The sequence below is a fragment of the Sceloporus undulatus genome, chromosome 8, assembly GCF_019175285.1.
Source record: "Sceloporus undulatus isolate JIND9_A2432 ecotype Alabama chromosome 8, SceUnd_v1.1, whole genome shotgun sequence".
In the NCBI taxonomy this organism is placed as follows: domain Eukaryota; kingdom Metazoa; phylum Chordata; class Lepidosauria; order Squamata; family Phrynosomatidae; genus Sceloporus; species Sceloporus undulatus.
The window spans coordinates 24,205,697-24,222,195 of NC_056529.1; the positions used below are offsets into that span (position 1 = coordinate 24,205,697).

The 16,499-nt window shown below is 46.0% G+C and overlaps 1 protein-coding gene across 4 annotated transcripts in view; it reads left to right on the forward strand.

Annotated features, from left to right (window-relative positions):
- GRIN2A (glutamate ionotropic receptor NMDA type subunit 2A) overlaps positions 1 to 5,547 on the forward strand; it is a 112,735-nt gene extending 107,188 nt beyond the window's left edge. For all 4 annotated transcript variants that reach the window (XM_042438023.1, XM_042438022.1, XM_042438024.1 and 1 more), the window contains 2 exons: positions 1,589 to 1,827; positions 2,922 to 5,547. In XM_042438023.1, the coding sequence (XP_042293957.1) occupies positions 1,589 to 1,827; positions 2,922 to 4,730 (2,048 nt within the window). In that variant the 3' untranslated portion in view covers positions 4,731 to 5,547. The remainder of the gene's footprint in view (positions 1 to 1,588; positions 1,828 to 2,921) is intronic.
- The last annotated feature ends 10,952 nt before the right edge of the window (positions 5,548 to 16,499 follow it).

A 16,499-nucleotide genomic window follows, 5' to 3' on the forward strand; every position in this document is an offset into this window, starting at 1 on the left:
TTACAACACTACCGTTTCCATAATTCGATAACACTGAGTCATGGGAGTTAAAGTGGTGTCAAATGGGATGATTTCTGCAGTGCAGATGCAGCCATGGTTTGCCAAACGAAGGAAGGAAGGAAGGAAGGGAAAAAAGAAAGAAAGGAAATTTAGCAGGCTTGCTGTATGCACTTTTACTTTGACATTATTCATACGTTTCACTAAGCATTCCAAATTATCTCATTTCCCCCCTCGAATGCACATTAGCAGGACAGGCCTGCACTTGTGAAGCCAACTAACATCAGCAGGTTTTCCTCTTGTTCGGAAAGAGGCAAAAGATTTTTTTCCTAACAGAGGAGTCCAATTCCATCTTCCCCTCCACAACAAAGTTTTTGCGGTGTGTATGTGTGTGTGCATAACACAAAATGGTGGAGAAATGCTTGGTTATAGAATATAGTGAGGGCAAAATGACCAAGGGATTGTGGTGGAGTTACCTATGAAGTAAGGATACACAAAATGAGGGTGTTTAGCTTAGCAAACAGATGAATAAATGGAAGCAAAGGCATTGTGGCTTGGTTGCTGGCCTAGGACTCTGGGAGACCAGGATTCGAATCCACGCTTGGCAATGAAAACTTATTGAGTGACCCAGAGCAAGTCTCTCAGCTTCAGGGGAAGGCCGCATGCCGAATTGGCCAAGAAAACCCTAGGAGAAGCCATGTGGCGGGATAGTGATTCCAGTGTTGGATCAGGACTTCAGGAGAGCTGGGTTCAAATCCCACATTGAGCCATGGCATCCCAGTGGTTGATCTTGGACAGTCACATTTGCCAACCGTTTGTACAAAGGTCACAATTTTACTATGCCATTGGATCTAATGGGACTTGAGCATCCATGGATTTTGGTATCCAAGAGGGGGTCCTGGAACCAAACCCCAGCAGATGCCAAGGTCTCATAGTAATCATCATCATCATCATCATCATCATCATCTCCCATTGAATATATTGGGACTTGAGCAACCACAAATTTTGATATCCATGGGGGATCCAAGAACCAAACCCCACTGGATACCAAGGGACCACTGTAAGTAGTTTTTTGTGGTTTTTTGGGGCTACGTGGCCATGTTCTAGAAGAGTTTATTCCTGACGTTTCGCCAGCATCTGTGGCTGCATCTTCAGAGAATAGTGAAGGCAAAATGGCCAAGGGACTGTGTCTGAGGGTGCCAGCCATAGATGCTGGTGAAACGTCAGGGATAAACTCTTCTAGAACATGGCCGCATAGCCCGAAAAACCCACAGAAAACTATGGATGCTGGCTGTGAAAGCCTTTGACTTCACATTGGACCACTGTAAGCTTTCAAAGCTATGACAATTTATACCCTCTGCTCCTAGGCGCATGAGGGATGCTTTGATTGTGATTTCCTGCATGGCAGGGGGTTGGACTGGATGGCCCTTGTGGTCTCTTCCAATTCTATGATTCTATGATTCTGTGATTCTATGCTCCGTGGAGCATGTATTTTGGATTATTATTGTTTTGCAAAATTTGGTTTCTCCAGTTTTAACCCCCGGTGCCTTGCCTTCTGCCGCCTTCTTTCTCTGTCATGTTTGCTCCGTAGGTGAGATGGAGGAGCTGGAGACGCTTTGGCTGACGGGCATCTGCCACAACGAGAAGAACGAGGTCATGAGTAGCCAGCTGGACATCGACAACATGGCCGGGGTCTTCTACATGCTGGCGGCTGCCATGGCCCTCAGCCTGGTCACTTTTGTCTGGGAGCATTTGTTCTACTGGAAACTGAGGTTCTGCTTCACCGGTGTTTGCTCCGACAGGCCAGGCTTGCTCTTTTCCATTAGTAGGGTGAGTAGGGTTGCCTTGTTCTGTCCTGAAATAGACCAGTTTCACCAGTTAATGCCTCCATTTCCAGTTCCATTGCCTCTCATATGGCCAAATGTGGCCAGTTCCATCGCTTGAACCAGTCAATCTATTGTGGTTTTCTGCAATATATAACAATGCTGAGTATCTCCAACCCACATCCTCAATGCAACATACAACTTCCATAAGGACGATTAACATAGCAAAAGAAGCCATTTGTCCACAAGAGATGGAGCCAACTTTATTCCCCCTTTAAAAAAAAGCCAAATAAGTTATTTGCTTAAACCTGAGTTGCAAATGTGCTTAGTCTTAATATCTGGCAACTTCCAGCGGTGGGGTGTTTTGCTTTTAATTAGTTAATTGACTCTGCGATTCAGTCTTTGCCAAAACGTACAGAAAATAATTGGATGGGACTATTGAGTTTGGAGGCCTAATTGCATGAGACGGCCAAGGTGCGGACGGAGGATGGCGGAGGGGGATTTGTATTAGAAATCCACCTCGTCCCTGTTTTCTCTTGCGTTTTTGGGAAAGGTTCTAGTTTGCATCCTGCACAGCTACCCAGAATTGCTTCCCAGTCCACAAAAACACTCTTTCTGGATCCAAACCTACCCAGTTCAGCTCTTTCTTTAGGACATAATCCTTTTGATCAGAATGAACACCAAAGTCCTGTTTTATTTCATCCAGCTTTAATCCAAATCACAGTAGATGCATTGAAATCAATGGGATTTATGTAAGTGGTGGCTAGCAAATCCACTTCAGTAGGTCTACATGACAAATGAAGTCATTTGTCCACAAGGGATGGAGCCAATTTTATGTGTTCCCCGTTTTTATTTATCCAACTATCCCTGCTCTGCCATTGGAACTCACTGGGTGAACTTGGGCAAGTCACACTCTCTCGGCCTCAGAGTAAAGTAAGGGCAAACCTCCTCTGGACAAATCTTGCCAAGAAAACCCAGTGATAGGTTCTCCTTAGGAGATCCATGCAGATGGTTCTGCTGCAACAAGGAGTTGTTGGGACTAGTCCATGTGTCGACTATGGTTTGAAATTTAATTGTGGTTCTGTGCTCTGTCCTTTGCAGGGTATTTACAGTTGCATCCATGGGGTCCACATTGAGGAGAAGAAAAAGTCACCCAGCTTCACCTTGACCAGTTCCCAAACCAACATGTTGAAACTCCTGAGAACGGCCAAGAACATGACCAACATCACCAACATGAACCCTTCACGGATTAATTCCCCCAAAAGAACATCTGATTTCATCCACAGGGGTTCCTTGATTATGGACATGATGATGGATAAGGGGAACTTGATGTTCCCGGACAACAACAGGCCCTTCCCGCCCAAGGAGAACATTTTCACCGACAACATGAGCGACCTCCAGACCTTCATGGGCAACCGGCACAAGGACAACCTCAACAACTACGTTTTCCAAGGCCAGCACCCCCTCACGCTCAACGAGTCCAACCCAAACACGGTGGAAGTGGCTGTAGCCGCTGCTGCCAAGGCGGAAGGGAACTCGCGCCCGAGGCAGCTGTGGAGGAAATCGGTCGAATCCTTGCGCCAGGAATCTCTCCGCCAAGGCCAAGGATCTCAGAGGGAGAATGATTCAGATGAGAACCGGCAGCACTCCCTGAAAGGCCCGCGGTATCTCCCCGAAGAGATCATCTGCTCGGACGTTTCGGATACCTCGAGCCGGGCCACCTGCCACATGGAAGCCGAGAACAACAACAAGCACCACAAGTCCAAGGACAACGTGAAGAAGAGGCCGGTGGCAAAATACCCCAAGGATTGCAGTGAAGTGGAGTTGACATATCTGAAAAACAAATCCCTGCCCCGGGATAAAATTTACATTATCGACGCAGATAAGGAACACGGCTTTCACCTGGAGACGCCCCAGTATATTGAGAATATGATCCTTCCCGAGTCGGTGGAGTTCTCTGACCTTTATCAGGAGCAGGACGACAGCTACCGGAAGGTGGAGCCGGGTAACAGGACTCCTTTGCCCAACGAGGAAAGTCTTCCAAGTAATGATCAATACAAGCTGTACTCCAAGCACTACAGCTTGAAGGATAAGAACGCTTCGCTCAGCGAGGCGAACGACAGGTACAGGCAGACGGCCACCCATTGCAGAAGTTGCCTCTCCACCTTGCCTGCCTACGCCGGCCATTACTTGAGCCGGTCGCCCTACAAGTGTGACTCCTGCGTGCGGATGGGCAACCTCTACGACATCGACGAAGACCAGACCTTGCAGGAGACGGCCAACTCGATGCCGCGGGGGGAAACCTACCGCCACAACTGGGTCCAGAACAACAAAACCCAGCCGCCGCCCAAAAAGAGCAAGCTGAAGATCAGCCGGCAGCACTCCTTCGACAACCTCTTCGACAAGTCCCGGGAGGTGGATGCCGGGAGGCCGGCGCGCAGCGTAAGCCTGAGGGAGCGGGAAAAGTTTCTTGAAGGTGGCAGCCCTTATGCAAACCTGTTAAATGCTCCCCAAAGCAAATTCTTGAGCAACAATGTCCCACTTTTCACACGCACTCTGGACGACGGTAAGAGGAGCAAGTCTCTGTACCCAGACTGCTCCGCGGAGACCCCTTTTCTGCACTCGCTTTGCGACGACCAACACTTGTCCCTCGGGCGGAGTCCCGCAGGCCTTTATAAACTATCCTTGCCTACCAAAGCGAGGAATGATAGTTACTCCCGGTCGTCGGTCAAATCGACCGGCTCGTACTGTTCCAGAGACAGCCGGGTCCACAACGACATGTACATTTTGGAGCATGGGATGCCTTACGCTGCAAATCAGAATAGCGCCTACACGGCTCCAAGAGTTTTAAATTCCTGCAGCAATAGACGCGTGTATAAGAAGATGCCTAGCATTGAATCAGATGTTTAGCTATTTATTTCCTCTTCCCTCCCCACCCTCCAGAAAAAAAAAACCATTAACACTTTTATCTATAGGGAAACATAGTTGCCAGCATCCTTTAGAAGCGAAGGGGGTATATTCCTTAAAGGCGGAGCGGAAATTGAAGATTTGCGATGTCTTTTTTACTGGTCAAATTGGTGTGCCAATTGGTTACGCGGTTGCTCCCAAAAATAATAAGGGAAGAAAGGGAAGAAAATTACGAAAGCTAAAATACCTCTCTCCAAGGGCATATCTATACTACAAACCTACATTGGGTTTTCTATGTCTTTTAAACCGTCATGGCGTCCCCTGAAGAGTCCTGGGAGCCGTAGCTTTGTGGCGGCGCTTTGGGTTTGATGTGACGGATCCCAAGCTCCGCTCATAAGATATTACTGTTCCCTGGGAAGATGGAGTCACCGTTAAAATTGTTTTGCAGTCTGTAGTGTAAATATATCCCCCTGGGGTTGGTTCACAAAAAATAAAACGATGCCCATGGATGCTCATTCCATGTTGGAATAGCCCTTCCGGTTTCCTGTTGGCAACTATGTTATTTTTCTATGACGATGGTTGTTTTACCTTGTCCCTCGGACCAAGTCCTTCCAGCACTTTTGCCCCCGTGAAATCCTGCCCTCCCCGCCCCAAAACCTTTATTTTTTAATAGAGAATAAGCAATATGGTATGCATGTACTTTGACACAGAACAACTACAAAAAATACAAAAAGAGTGAAGAATGCATTTGCACACTGACAACGGTAAGACTTGTCAAAGAGATTAGAAAGCTCATCTTCTCTTTTTTTAAAAAAGAACAATGATATATATAGATATATAACTATATCTATTTGGTTTAGTCTCATCTTTGTTTTTTTAAACACAGTCGATCAAAAGAAATATATATATATATATATATAAAAACTAACCTCAGGGCCCATGAATGGAAACAATATTGTGTTCATCTTTGTCTGTCTTACAGAGACCAAGGCTGCACTCCACCGTGGACTTCTCCCCTGCCAAACCCCATTGAAAGGAATGGAAGTTTCCTAATTACTAATTGAGGTCACTCGTTCTTAGGGCAGATCCAAGCTGGGCGAGGCGGCGCACAACCAGGAAGGGAGGAACCTGTCCCAGGAAAGGGGTCCCAGGACAAGGCAGTGGCCGGGCGGGAGGTCTTGTTCCCCGTCTCCCCCTAAAGAGGCCTGGAGCTCTGGGTGACCTTCTCTAGGGACAGGTCTTGGATGGTGATGGTTGTGAGCCTGGGACCCTAGAGAAGGTCAGCCAGGGGAGTCCCACTCCATTGAGGCAGAGAGAGGTTGAGAGAGAGCGGTCTCCATCTTGGCCAGCCTAGAAGACCTCTCTCGTCTAACCCAGTGGTTCTCAACCTTCTTAATGCCGCGACCCTTTAAGACAGTTCCTCATGTTGTGGTGATCCCCAACCATAAAATTGCGGTGTCTCGGTTCCTAAGACCACAAGAAATACGTGTTTTCCGATGGTCTCAGGTGACCCCTGTGAAAGGGCTGTTCGACCTCCAAAAGGGTCGCGACCCACAGTTTGACAACCGCTGGTCTAACCAGTGAAGGAAGTTTGGGTATTTGTGTCTAGAGTAGTGATCCCCAAACTTTGGTCTTCCAGATGTTTTGGACTCCAGGTTCCAGAATTCCTGACTGTTGACCAAGCTGGCTGGGGCTTCTGGGAGCTGAAGTCCAAACTATTTGGGGGCCCAGAGTCTGGTCTAGAGAGTGGTCTTCTGGCTTTTCTACATCTTGGACAACCTAGAGACTTCTTTCATTCAACCTGTCAAGGGAGCTCAGGTGTCCTTGTCCTGTGCCAATCTGAAGAGAGTCCTCAGGTCTCTCAGTATACAGATTTCCAGGCCATTCACCTACCTAGGGACCAACTAGCCACAACCATCATTTACCTTGAGGGGGGACATCAAAGGTTTGGGGGGGGGGACTGACGCACTTTAGCTGCAGGGACTGACGTTCCTCATTGTCACCAAGGTAGCTCCATCCCGCTGTTCCCGAAATTGGACAAGCGGATGAGAAGTATGCCTGTGTTCTCCGAGAACTCCCATTCTTTTTAATGATACCTGGAGTCAGTTCACACCTGATCAGCTCTGGTTTTGACATTGGCTAATTTATTTTTTTTTAAGTAAGGAATTTAGCAGGTGAAGCGAGACATCAAGAACACCTGGCAAATTTCTTTGCTCTTAAAGGGTGTAGGAGCAGCTAAACGTTGGCAACACTATTTTGAGGACCTTTCAGACCTTTCCATGCACGTGGGTGGAGATACGAACGCAGTGTAAGTGATGTTAAGCCAGGTTTCCCCCAAAGATATAAGTCTTTAACAGGATCCCTGTCCTAGGACATAACATCTGCAGAAACCATAATGATGTAGTAGTTGATACTCTTCTTTTCATCAATCATAATGTATTCCCCACTCTTGGTCAAGGCAGTGGGGCATTGTACCCCAATAACTCCGCATGGGATGATACCCAAGTGCATGGAAGAGGTTTGAAATGGCTTCTTGTGCTTGTTGTCATGCGTCCCAGGGCCATTTACACAGGAGGAGAAGTTCTGTATTGAAATCTATTGATGTTGCAGCATAAAAAGCAGACCTGGATGGATAGCACTTTATGGTACTTTAAAAAAAAAGATACACTTTAGTCTCAAAAGAGTCTTGTTGACTGTAGGAAAGACGAGGGTGGGATTGGACTGCATGGATGCTGCGTAGATAGGGTCGGGGGGCAGGTTTCCCTATATTGGGACGGACGTTGGCCTCAATCCTAGGGTGCATCTACACCATACAAATAATGCAAATTGACTCCACTCTTAAGTGCTGCAATGCCATCCTATGGAATCTTGGGGTTTGTATTTTTGCAAAGTCTTTAGCCTTCTTCGCCAGAGAGTGCTGGTGCCTTACAAAACGGCAGATCCCAGGATTCTGTAGGATGGAGCCATGGCAGTTAAAGTGGTGTCAGACTATGGCCACATTCCCATGTACATATCTGAATCGATGGATCAGTTCGGCAGCGGAGCGTGGTTCGCGCTACGTTTGCCCCGGTTGCATTTTCTTGTTGCAAAATAAAATAAACCCACTTGTGGTTCACATTGACGGATGAATCGGTTCGAACTGGACCCGTTCCAGCTGGCCGATGGGCAAATTTAAATTGATTCAAAAAGACGCAGGTTAAGTGGGCCTTGTGTGTTGCCCCCAATTCGGTACAAGTGCCAACCAGGGTCATATAAACCGCTTCAAACCGATTTGCGAACTGGTTTCAAACATAGTGGGAATGAGCTCTACATTATTTCTGCAATGTAGATGCACCCTAAGTTTCACCCACAGTAGATCCATCCATGGAGTTACCTAAGTGTTGACTCACCATTCAAAAACCAATTGAATGGGTCTACTCTAGTAGGGACCGATGGGTAGGATTGAGGCCATGATTGCCACCATGTTTTTCAGGGACAAGGATCGGGTGAATTGTACCCCGCACCCCTCAAGAGATGCATCCTTTCCCAAAGACCGCCTTGTTGAGTCTAAATGGACCCTACATTCCAGGGAGAAGATTCTGGAGAGACCCATTTTGGGGATGGAAGCAAAAAAATAAATAAGGGGGAAAGAAAACGTAGGCCCAACTCATTGCACTTGTAAGACGTTGGTTTTATGTCAGTGTCCAAATACTTTCGTTCTGTTCCACAGATGCTCATTTGCAATGAAACCGGTTTGTAGAAAACACACACACACACCACACGCACGCACCAGCTCCAGTGTCCTGCATTCACAGCTTGAATATCACCGCAGCTGTGGGGAAATACGTATTTTGATTTTTTACGAAAACCAAGTCTTTGTGTATGGAGCGTACATCTGTAAAGCGGTAGCCTTCGTAATCTTAACTTGAATCCTAAGTGTGTACACAACGTTTGTGTCTCTCCTGTGTTGGTGATGATAACTCAGGGCTGTATAGTATCTCTTTTCCTTGTTCCTTCGTGTTGCTCCAAAACAACAACACCCCCCCCCCATTCCCAATCCCAATATAGTTGTCACCAAAACAATTGTCACTCCGTCGTTTACAACCCCGTATCGGTTCCATCCCAACGAACCATCGTCAATGTTAAAATTATTGTCCTTAACCTATGATGCCAACAGCCATAGATGTTGAACGGACTCAACCAGGAATGCAGTAACCGTCTTGTTTTCCCGTCGTCTAGAAGCTTAGTGGTTCTCTCTTTTGTGACTTTCTTTCCTTCTAGAAAATACGTTGCGTTTGTTGGAACCTTTCCTTAAGTGCTGTAGCGCCGTCCTATCCTGGGATTTGCGGTTTTGCAAACGACACTTGCAAGCTGCATTTCTTTTTTTAGTTCTCTGGTCACATTCATCCAAAACACTCAAGATTTGCACCTTAGATGATCCTGTAGTTACTGGCCATTCTAGGGACATTTTGGCTGGACGTTCCTGTCCTGTAATCCTGGAGAGAAGCTGCCAGGGATAAAATGAAGGCATTGTTTCTCTAAATAGGAATCATCCCTTCCCCTTCAGTCCTCAAATTTCCAGCATTGCAAAGAGCCAGTCACTCTTTGTATTTGCATTCCTGTATTTGCATTCTCTTGACCACTTTGCCTGTCTCTTTTCTTTGGATGCCTAAACGCTGCTTCTAATTCCTCGGCTGAAGCTTTCAGTTAATGCAATGCTAGAAATGAAGGAAATAAAGGGAAATCTCATTAAGGGCCAGGGTTATTATTTGGGGAGGGAAAGCCCTTAGTGCCACCCCTGGAAATCCTTCTCCCAAAAGACAAAACAAATGAGGAGAAAATTCCAGTCTGGTTTTTTTGTCACATACAGACCCAATGCCACAGTTTAAAATATGCACTCTGCAAACACACACCAGCGAGGAGGGTCACACAGATCCAAACTGATTTATCAATATCGGTTTATCCGTATGGATCAATTCTGTTTCATATTAAATATAGCTTCAGGGAATACCAAAGGTAATAGCTGCTAGATCATGTCACCCCTGTGCTCATCCCATGGTTGAGTTTACTCCAAAGGAAGCCTGGCAGTGTTCTGCAGGATAGTTTGTGCTTCTATGCTTTCCAGGTTGCTAAGGCTGTGGTCACTGGAGTCATTTACACTGTAGTAATCCTATAGGAAATCAGGGACTACCCCTTGAGTAATGTGTTGGAGGGCCACCCAAGTCATTGCCTACCTGTTTCCCATGCCTTCCTTCCTTCCTTCCTTCCTTCCTTGCCTACTAGGTTCTTTTTAGATGTTGAGCCTTGTTCCCATTAGCAGCTCGCCTTGCCTGACAAGGCCAGAGCAACAGCTACTGAAGGTGATGGTAGATCTTGGTATGTTCTCCAAAGAGGATGGCGACTCCTAATGGACGTTGGACCTGCGGAGTGGTAGCCAATGGCTTCCCATGTTAGTGAAAAGGTGCCTCTGCTCAGATGTGTATCGGTGAACACACAGATGTGCAAATATGCATTGCTAGTACATTCAGGTGTGCAACATTGCAGTTCAGTAAGGAAGTTGCAGGAGAAGCAGTGCAGCATAGTGGTTTGAGTGTTGGACTGTGACTCTAGAGATCAGGGTTTGATTCTCAGCTTGGCCATGGAAACCCACTGGGTGACCATGAGCAAGTCGCACGTTCTCATCCCCAGAAAGCATTGTGATTGGTTTGCCTTAGGGTCACCATAAATCGGAAATGACTTGAAGGCATACAAGGAGGTTGCACTGACCATGGGAGTAACTTATGTGCCATCATCTCCTTGGTGTGGGATCTCGGGCGTAGTTCGTGACGACTCTGTCCTGAAATGCTCTAAGTAGACTCAAAGGCAAAGAGAGCTTGTGCCACCAGCTTTTTCTTTCCTTCTCTCCGTCGGTCTCAAAGGCGCTACAAGCTCCCTTTGCACGCCGTAGCGCAGGTCATTGACCCAATACAAGGGAACATGACTCACGCTGCGGAGAATGCTTTCTGCAGATTTGGAACATGATAATGTTCCCAAGTACTCTCTGGGGGCAAAAACAAGAGCTCCGAGTTTTATAGCTGTAATATAACCTTGTCCAACGGACCACATTCAGATCTCATCCGATAGTTAACAAATTTGGGTCACTCGCCAAGCGTCCTCACGGCACTCCCTTGACATGGGTCACTTTTCCATCCCTGAATCCCATAATGTTTTGCGCTCAAATTGTTTGGTTTTTTCACAAGGCAGTCTCCTTTGATTCAAATCCTTCTTCCTTTCCAGCCTTACTCAGGGTCTTATCCATCGTAATATCCTCTTCCTTATCTTCCCCAGCAACCGAACACTTCTCAAATTCTTCCATCCCTATGTTAAGGCTAGACAGCAGGCAGAAAAGAAACAACAACATTCTGCAGTCTTTTAAGTTGCTATTTGTCTTGGTGGAACTACAACTTCGAATTGCTAAATCATCAGCCAAGAGTTCCATCTTTCACTATAAAACCGACTGCTTAAAGCTGAGCAAAACTGAGGACGCAATGGCTATCCCTTCTTTACTCTAGCACAGATCTTTCCTTTAAGCATTTCTTCCTTTCTAACATTCTTTGCATCAAGGCATGATCCATAACTAGCTGAATCGTGTGATTTCCCATCCTTCGTTGTTTTAAGGCCCCGCACAATATGGTGGGGTGACATGGCATCCAACTACATTGATAAAGCTGGTTTCTAATTCTTTCGCAGCCCTATTCGGAAGACGCTGTGGGCGCCTCCAGGCAATAAAGTCTTGTTGCATTTAAAGGATCTGCCCTTCCCATCTTTGCTGCCAGTATTTGTGAGGCATGTTTGAGTACTATTGATTTGCTTGCCATTGCTCTCCAGTTCCCAGTATGCTTTCCCCTTCTTCCGTGGTTTTGGGAAGGCGTTTTGACTGGCTCTCTTGCAAAACATCTGGGATTCCCTTTGTCACCAACCACCAAGTGAATAATTCTTTTAATAATTCCTATTCTTTAATGTCTTTAATCCTAATCCCATGTGGTCCAGTCACTCTTCTGCTCTCAGTTCTTCACTGTTTCCTTCTATGAAACTAGCTCTTCTTCACTTCTTCCACCCTGACATTAGGCTGGGTTCTCCCATGTCTGGATGCTCATGTACCTTGGATCTCCTATGTCCAAGTCATAGGACCTTTACCATGGTTCCAGATCCATCTGCTTTGTCTCTTATGTTTAGCATCAGGACAGGGGTCAAGGCTGGATTTAACACTGACCCTGCCATCGCTTATACTTCTCAGGATTCGGTCACACTTTGGTGTGGAGCCTCGTTCAGTGATTTGAAACAGACGTGTTTCCAAAATGGTCCCGTTCTGCTTCCGCTGGAAAGAAGCAAAGATGCAATTGTATTTCCCAAAGCAGGACGTAAGTACTCATGTTGCTGTACCTAGTTGTACCACTTGTGTGTTGTGTTACGGTGGGTACACACCTAGCCAAACGGTGGGGGCCATGGAGAAGTTGAGGATGGATAGTATTGGCATCGCAAGTCAAGGAGCAGTTACTCTTACAGCTGTCCTGTGCGGCATTGAATACAGTCCGATCCCTATTTCCATGGGGATGTGTTCCCAGACTTACATAGTGAGAACTATGGATAATGGTGTGCACTGTATTTCTGTTGGAAGTTGACCATAGAGTTGTCCTCCAGATGCCTAGAGAGGTGGTTTTTCTAGGCCTCTGGAGGTCCTCCAGGGCAACTCTATGGTCAGTCTCTGGCAGAAGTTGACCATAGAGTCACCCTGGAGAACCTCCAGATGTCTAGAGAGACCTTTCTTTTCTAGACATAGGTAAGTGAAACCTAATCTCATGGAGATGGAGATCAGGCTGTATTCTTTACTTTGCTTCTGTATCAACATGGCATCAGTGCCCACCATGGGCACTTTCACATCCATCTCTGGTTAGAGTAGGTAGCAGGAGATGGGAAAAACCTCTCTCTGATGGAGATCCTTGAATGCTGCTTCCACTTAGAGACTACTGGGCTAGGTAAACCAGTAGACTAGTTTGGCATATGCCCGCTTTATATGTGGTACCCATAAAGTCTCTTAAATAGAAAACATTGTGCCCCTGGGTCTAAAGGCTTGGGAGGTCTACTTCCAGTGAGCCTAGACCTTAGGACCAATGGCACCATCCATGAAAATGCTTCCATGTATTTATTGTAAAATGCACCTGAGCACTTTAAAAGAAAAGACAATACAAAAGCCAGTGCAGGGCACAAAGTGGGCATCTTGCAGATCTGTTCAGTGTACGCTTGTGACACATCTTGAACCTCCTTTAACAGCGTGAAGTAATCCACAAGATTTCCTTTGGACATGATCCACCAGGAAGTAGCTCCCAGTGGATCGTGGCCATAGAGTTGGAGTCTTCCTCTTCCTCCTCCTCCTCCTCCGCATGCCGCTTTCTGTCCCACATTGTACCAAAGAAGTTGACTGAAGAGCATTGCTTTTTGCACGCCTATGGGATGAAGGGAGGCAGCTGGGCGATGGAGATGCTTAGGGGCATCCACTAAAATCCACCACCCGCCCCATTCCTCAGTTCTTCCAACAAATCATTTTGCCTACTAATTTGAGCCTCAAATAATTTTGTAAATCAATAAATCAATACAAGGATGACCATGTAGTGCTTTCCCATGTTGGTTGTCATTGGCCTGACTCCAAGGGCTTGCCCCAACTGCAGGAGACTCATGGACTCAATGCCAGTGTTGACTCACCTTTTAGGAACTGATTCAGTGGGTCTAACTCTAGTAGGATGAGTTAATCCTGTGTCTGTTTTACATGATACGAGGAACATATGTGTCAGAGATGGTGACTGTGCCAAAAGCTAAGTCTTGGGATTGCGCTTGTGTTTGCTAACAGAGCATGGAATAGGGACATTTTTGGGGGGCTTCAACTCTCAGAATCACCCAGCCAAAGAGTTTTGGTCTTAAACAAGTCACTTATAGAAGCGGACAAGTTCCTCAACAGTTATGCTAGGGGTAAGACGGAATTATGGCATCCTAATGGTTGGGGAATTCATAGCGATGGTCGTGCTTGACCAAGCATGGCCCTCAAAAACCATCTTTGGAGGCTGGCAGTGCTTTGACCTAAGCCCTTAAAGGTGATGGAGATTGGGGTGCCTTGGGATAAGTGCTTGTGGCAAGAACCCAAGGGGTACTTCCATCTGGTCTCAAGGCACCTCCAAACCGGAGAGTGCTGGAGATGTCCTTTCCCAGCACTGCAATCTCCTAAATGCTTTGGTTGGAGGACTACCAGATTGTATCTGGCCCTGCTTAGCTTCTAAGATCAGGCAGGAACTGGTGCCTCAAAGGGATTTAGGTTTTGGAGGAAGGAACTGGCCAAACCGCCTCTGAGGATTCCTTGCCTAAGAAAACTCTATGAAATTCATGGGATCACCGTTAGTAGAAAGGCAACTTGAAGGGACATCCAAAGATAAGCTCTATCCATTGGAGGCAGAATATTGCCTTTTTCGCTGGTGGCCGAGGGTTAGGAAGGCATGCAAAAGCGCTGCTCCTCTTTGCTCAAGTCTTGATCCCAAACCCCTTTTCCCTCACATCGCTGCCTCCCTGGTTTCTCCGTTTTCACGTCGAATTGTGCCTTGCTTGTTTAATTTATGCATTTATATATACATATATTTGCTTATGTCGCCCATCTTCTTCACTTTGGAATCACAGAAGTGTAGAATTGGAAAAGGGAGCCTAGAAATACCTTCAAATAGAAATCCAGATTGAGTAGCCATCTTTTTAATCTCTTGTTAGGTTTTTCAGGAAACATTTGACGTTCCGGTGAGGAGGGCATCGGGAGGTAAATCTGAAACGACGGTATAAATGGGATTACAACACGCGCGCGCACCCCGCCGTAAATACGAGGAAATGATGCTCTCTGACTCTGCATAAATTACTTTTAATGCTCTCTTCTCCCCCTTCCCCTTATTTTTCCCCCAACTTGTCTTCCGAGACAATTTGTTGATGCATCCTTGAGAGCATCATACTTCAGAGCGAAAGCGTTTAGTGATAAATTTTGAAGGGCTAGCTAGCAAAAGTTACTCGGCAGGGAAATAAATCCATGCCTTGCAAAAAGATAAATGGCTTTTGCAATAGAGAATTGAGGCCTGGTGGAAGATGTGGCAGACGTAATGGGGCTCCTGAATCTCAGCGTCCGAAGGGATCCCAAAGGCCAGGCAGTCGACCCTTTTCCCATTACAGGAACCCATCATTTTAAAGCACCCCCGATTCCCGTGTCATTTCTTGGAGAAGAGAGGGCTCAGACTATATTTGCAAACACTTCTGTGCGTATATATTTTGTCTCTTGGTTTCTCAGTACCCAGCTCTCAGGTGGATGGTAGCTGTTCCTTGCAACAACAAACCAGAGAGTATTGGTTCCTAAGGGTTTCGGATTGGGAGCTGAATGCACCCATTCATATACGTCTTCAAAATAGATTGCTTCTGGTGCATGCGGAAGCGCAGCACAGGTGTTTGCAAAAAGTGTTTGAAAAATCAGAACGCATGAAGACTGCATGCGCTTAAAAAGAGTTCATTGTTGAGCAGAGCTTGGAAGAAAAGTGGCTTTTTTGTGCACTGACCGTTCCCAGAATCCCCCCAAAACAGTGGCGGTGGATTCTGGGGATGATGGTCTTGAAAAAGGGACTTTCCCCCCAGCTCTGACAAGAGCCCTCCATCAGTTGCGTTGTAGCGATGACGATAAAGCCAAATGAAGAGTAGGATGGTCAACTCAGCCGTCTCATCTGTCGATGTATTCACGGGGGGGATCCAGCCAACAACATATCGCTCCACTTGGGATGACTTTTCTTGTTTTAACCTTTAATACATGAAGAAGACATACTTCTGGATAATCATTTTGTATTTGTAAAGCAGGAGACGCCCTACTAATATTATCCACCCGTGAATCATTTGTATGAAACACTTGAGTTCAACCACGGAGAATCCATCGATTTAGCATTCTCATTGTATCCTACAAATGGTACCCAAAATACACTGGTTTTTATATACAACTGCTATTCTTTATACATTGGTTGCAGACATAATATTGGATGCATTTAAGTTAGTACCGTTTTGGATGCAATCGTATCGCCATTTACCTGGGAGTAAGCCCCATTGAACCCAATGGGAACATATGGATGAGTAGACAAAGGATGTAAGAAACAATGCTGTTAGAGTTGCAAAATTGCACTTTTTTTGTCCCAAAAGGAGTGCCATCCAACCGCAGCTTCATCCCTTGAGCATCCCTGCATGGTATTCATGTATTCCAGGATATGTTGCTTGCGTTCGCACACAACTTACGTTTAGGTGTACACTTAACAACGACTCGGGTGTGTTGTTTTCCAACCCTGATCCAAATGTATAAAGAGAAGCCCTTAGAAAGTGAAGCTCTGGGAGAAAGCTTGAGTTGAAAGAGACGCATGAGAGCCAAGCTTTGTGGCACTAACATTGCATTGCAACAGATGCACAGTTGTGTGAACCAGCTATCAGAAATGGAAGCAAGCGCATTGGCAACACACAAACACACAACTTTCAGTTTTTTAAACTCAAAAAAGACATACACATGTACACACATAAAGAGATACCAAGTATGTCCATACACACAACATGTAGACTTCTTTACAATCTTAACACTGATAGTTGGATAGTAGGATATCCTGATGCAAAAGGATACAACAACCACAACCACAAAATAATCTGTTATCTGGGATTTTTTCATTCCTTCGTTCCTTCGTTCCTTTGTTCTGTAATTCTGTCTCGACAGCCGTT